Here is a 3,844-nt window from a genome sequence, read left to right as displayed (position 1 = left end):
ACAATTAGATTCTAGAGATCTAATGCAGGACATGGTGACTATACTTAATATTATATTGTGTTCCTGAGATTCATTAAGAAAGTAGATTTTCAGTTTTCTTGACATCCACAAAATAATAACTTGTGAAGAAATACATATGTTAATTAACTTGGCCATAGAAATTAGTTTACTTTGTATGAAGGGTCTTCAAATAATATATATGCCTTAAATATCAGTTAAATAATTTAATAAATGTCTGTAATCCACATTCAGAGAGAGCCATTGTTCATATTCTAAATGTAACTTTCCAGTCTTTCTCTATACAAAGGTATATATTTTGGTAAATTAATTTTGAGAGTACTCTCTACATGAAATTATACCACTTTGCAATTACAGTATATGAATTTAATCATTCATAAAGCTGAATAAAACCACAGTATATGGGTAGGCTGGAGGTAGAGAAATCTAGAAATAAGAATCATTAAGAATGCAGTTACAGGGGCTGGCAGGTTGCATGGTGGTTAAGGATGCTTAACCATGACTGATTGCGGTTCAAGTCCTGGACCTGGCGACTTGCTTGCTCTCTCTCTCTGTATTTCTCTTTCTCACTCTGTCACTCTCTGGTCAAATTAAAATAAATAAATAAAGTTAAAAAAATTCTTTAAAGAAAAACATGTAAAAATAGGAATGTTGTTGCATTATTAAGAAGAGACATATCCTTGAACTAGGGTGGTGGATATAAAAGGAAAGGGGGAGAGGTTGAGGGGAAAAGAATCAAGGAGAAAAATAGAGAAGCAAGACATTTGAGGGACACAGAAATGGAGGATTGGCTGTTGATGATAATGTGTATGATATCTTTAACTGGACTAGTACACAGCATATTCATGCTGGGAAAATTCATTTTACAAGTGGCGGTGATGTATAATGATTGATAATATAAAATAAATTGAAAAATAAAAATAATGAGAAAAAAATTTAAAGCGAAAGGGTAGTCTAAAAATAAATTCTAAGGACAGTAGTTTGAGTAGCTTGGAAACGAGATGGGAAAACAAGAGATGATGTCCAGTTTTGAGCTTAGATGACTGAGAAATTGGGAGCCATGAACATGATAGCTTTGAGGGAGATGAGAATTACATGTGTATTTTGGGGCATGTTGAGTGTCATCAGGCAGTTTGAGATGTGGGCTGGGACTCAGGAGGACAAAAATCCAAATTCCTTTGGCTAAAAGAGAAGATGGGATTTCTGAAAGTGGGAATAGAAGGATTAAAAAGAAAAAAAATGGAAAGAGAACTGTGGGAGCATCTTATATTTAGAAATGGCAGAAAGTAAAGGAGTCAGAGAAGGAGACAGATACCCAAACAAGAGAATTGCAGGAGAACTTAAAGAATAAAAGGTTCTTGCCATAAAAAATGAAAGCAGTTTGAAAAGTAAGTTAAATGTGGCCTGAAATTTCAAAGAAGAAAGTGAGAGGACTGAGCACCAAAGATGAAAAGAAGTCACATGTAAGGCATCTGCAGTTACTGCACAGGGGAAGAACTTAGTGAAGAGCAGCTATGGCTTGACTAAGACTTAAAGTTGACAGGAGATGTTTACTACTTTATCTCTAGACCCAGCCAATGTCTTACTCAGAGTTGGAACTTATAAATGTGCTGAATGAAACAATGAATGAATAGAAGGCCAAGATTCTAGGAGTGATGCCACACTAAGGGGGGAAGCTCCATTCCAGAGAGACTTATGTCTTTAGAGAACGTGTCTTATGGACACTAAGATTAACCACACACACGGGCTAGTCTGCTTGAGGAGCCAGGCCAGCTCTCTGGGACGTGGCCAAGAGAAAGGCTGAAGGTGATTTCCCACCAAGATTTCCTGATTTCTCACAAATATGGGAATGAACATCCAGTGCCATGGGTAACCACAGTGTGGTCAGGGAGTTTGTGCTCCTGGGGTTTTCTCATCTCCATGAGTTCCAGGTCCTCCTCTTTGCCTTCATCCTGGTGATCTACGTGCTGACTGTGCTGGGGAACCTGTCCATCATCACCCTCACTTGTCTTGATTCCCGTCTCCACTCCCCCATGTATTTCTTCCTCTGCAACTTCTCCCTCATGGAGATGCTGGTCACCTCCACTGTGGTTCCGAGGATGCTGGCCGATCTGCTATCCACGCACAAGACCATGTCTCTGGCTGAATGCCTGACTCAGTCTTTCTTCTACTTCTCTCTGGGCTCCACCAATTTCCTGATCCTCACAGTCATGGCCTTTGATCGCTATGTGGCCATCTGCCGCCCTCTGCACTACCCGACCATCATGAGCGGGCCAGTGTGTGTGAAGCTGGTAGTGGCCTGCTGGGTGGTGGGCTTTCTCTCCATTGTTTCCCCCACACTGCAGAAGACACGGCTCTGGTTCTGCGGCCCTAAAGTCATTGACCACTATTTCTGTGACTCCGCCCCACTCCTTCGGCTTTCCTGCTCTGACACCCGCCATATCGAGTACATGGACTTCTTCCTGTCCTTGCTCTTTGTGCTGGCCACCATGTTGCTCATCCTGGTCTCCTACGTGCTCATTGTGGCTGCAGTGCTGCACATCCCATCCTCCTCTGGCCGCCAGAAGGCCTTCTCCACCTGTGCTTCTCACCTCACTGTGGTGGTCCTGGGTTATGGCAGTGCCATCTTCATCTATGTGAGGCCAGGTAAAGGCCACTCCACACACCTCAACAAGGTGGTGGCCCTGATGACTGCAGTGGTTACGCCTTTCCTCAATCCCTTTATCTTCACTTTCCGCAATGAGAAGGTCAAGGAGGTCATTGAGGATGTGACCAAGAAGATTCTCCTGAGAAATCCAGCATCTCACAGATGAGGGACTGGTGAGCACCTGACAAGTCACTGGGAGGAAAGACCCTGTTGGCAGGTGGCACCCAGGTGCCCAGGCTGCAGAGGCTAATTAACACACAACATGTGATTTTTTGTGAGTCTGGGGTAGTTAAGCAGTGGATGGTTTCGAGGGAGCCATAGACTGAAATGATGGAGTGGTATCAATTAGAAGAGATGATCCTAATAAAGCTCTTAAAAGAGCATCTGATACATAAGGCTCAATAAATTCAGCTATTATTATTATTATCATTAAATTGTGCTGTTAAAATATCTTATCTCAATCTGGTTCACATTCCTTTATTTTTATTTATGTGTGTGTGTGTGTGTGTGTGTGTGTGTGTGTGTAGTACAACTTTTTTGCGGTAAAGAGAACTGGCTTCAGGTTCTAGGATGGGATTCTGAAAATGGAAGGTTCTCTAAGAAGAATGGAAAGGCCTATCATCCCAACAGAGTCCCTCATTGACACCCCTTTCTGTGACTGTTCTTGGTGCACAATTGCCTCTCATACTCTGCTGCCCACATCAGTATCCTGGCCCCCATACCTCTTATCTTTTGGTAGAAATGGTCCCCTTTAAGTGGGTACTACTTCTTGTTCCTCCCAGAAACTCAGCTCCATGTTCTGGAGAGAGGACCGTAGGCTCTCTGAGACTGGGTTTCTTGAAAGCATTCCAGCTATACTGTCAGGGGCTCTGGATGGCAAGAACAAAGATGGTAGAAGCCAGATGAGAAGGAGGAGGTAGATTGGTATTGTGGGTAATGGGGCAGAAGGGCAGATGAGGGATTGAGTTCTTCAGAAATCTGTGGATAGATTAGGAAGTCATGGGAAGATAGTGGGATTGGAATAGCTCTGGTATATGATCTCTTTTTTCTTTTCTTTTCTTTTTTTTTAATTAAAGTTTTTTTCCTTCTTTCTCTTGCTTTTCTTTTTCCTCCTTCTTTCTTTCCTTATCTCTCTTCCTCTCTCTCTCTTTCTTTCCTTCCTTCCTTCCTTCCTTCCTT

General features: G+C 42.2%; 1 protein-coding gene across 1 annotated transcript; it reads left to right on the top strand.

Annotated features, from left to right (window-relative positions):
- Positions 1-1,883: 1,883 nt before the first annotated feature.
- Positions 1,884-2,831, top strand: LOC102491243 (olfactory receptor 6V1). Its single transcript, XM_006145109.1, has one exon. The coding sequence runs from the start codon at positions 1,884-1,886 to the stop codon at positions 2,829-2,831; it is 948 nt and encodes a 315-aa protein (XP_006145171.1).
- The last annotated feature ends 1,013 nt before the right edge of the window (positions 2,832-3,844 follow it).

This window comes from Tupaia chinensis, unplaced genomic scaffold, assembly GCF_000334495.1.
Source record: "Tupaia chinensis unplaced genomic scaffold, TupChi_1.0 Scaffold000140_1, whole genome shotgun sequence".
Lineage (NCBI taxonomy): Eukaryota > Metazoa > Chordata > Mammalia > Scandentia > Tupaiidae > Tupaia > Tupaia belangeri.
Note: the sequence above shows the minus strand (reverse complement) of the source record. Positions and strands in the feature narration are given on the sequence as shown.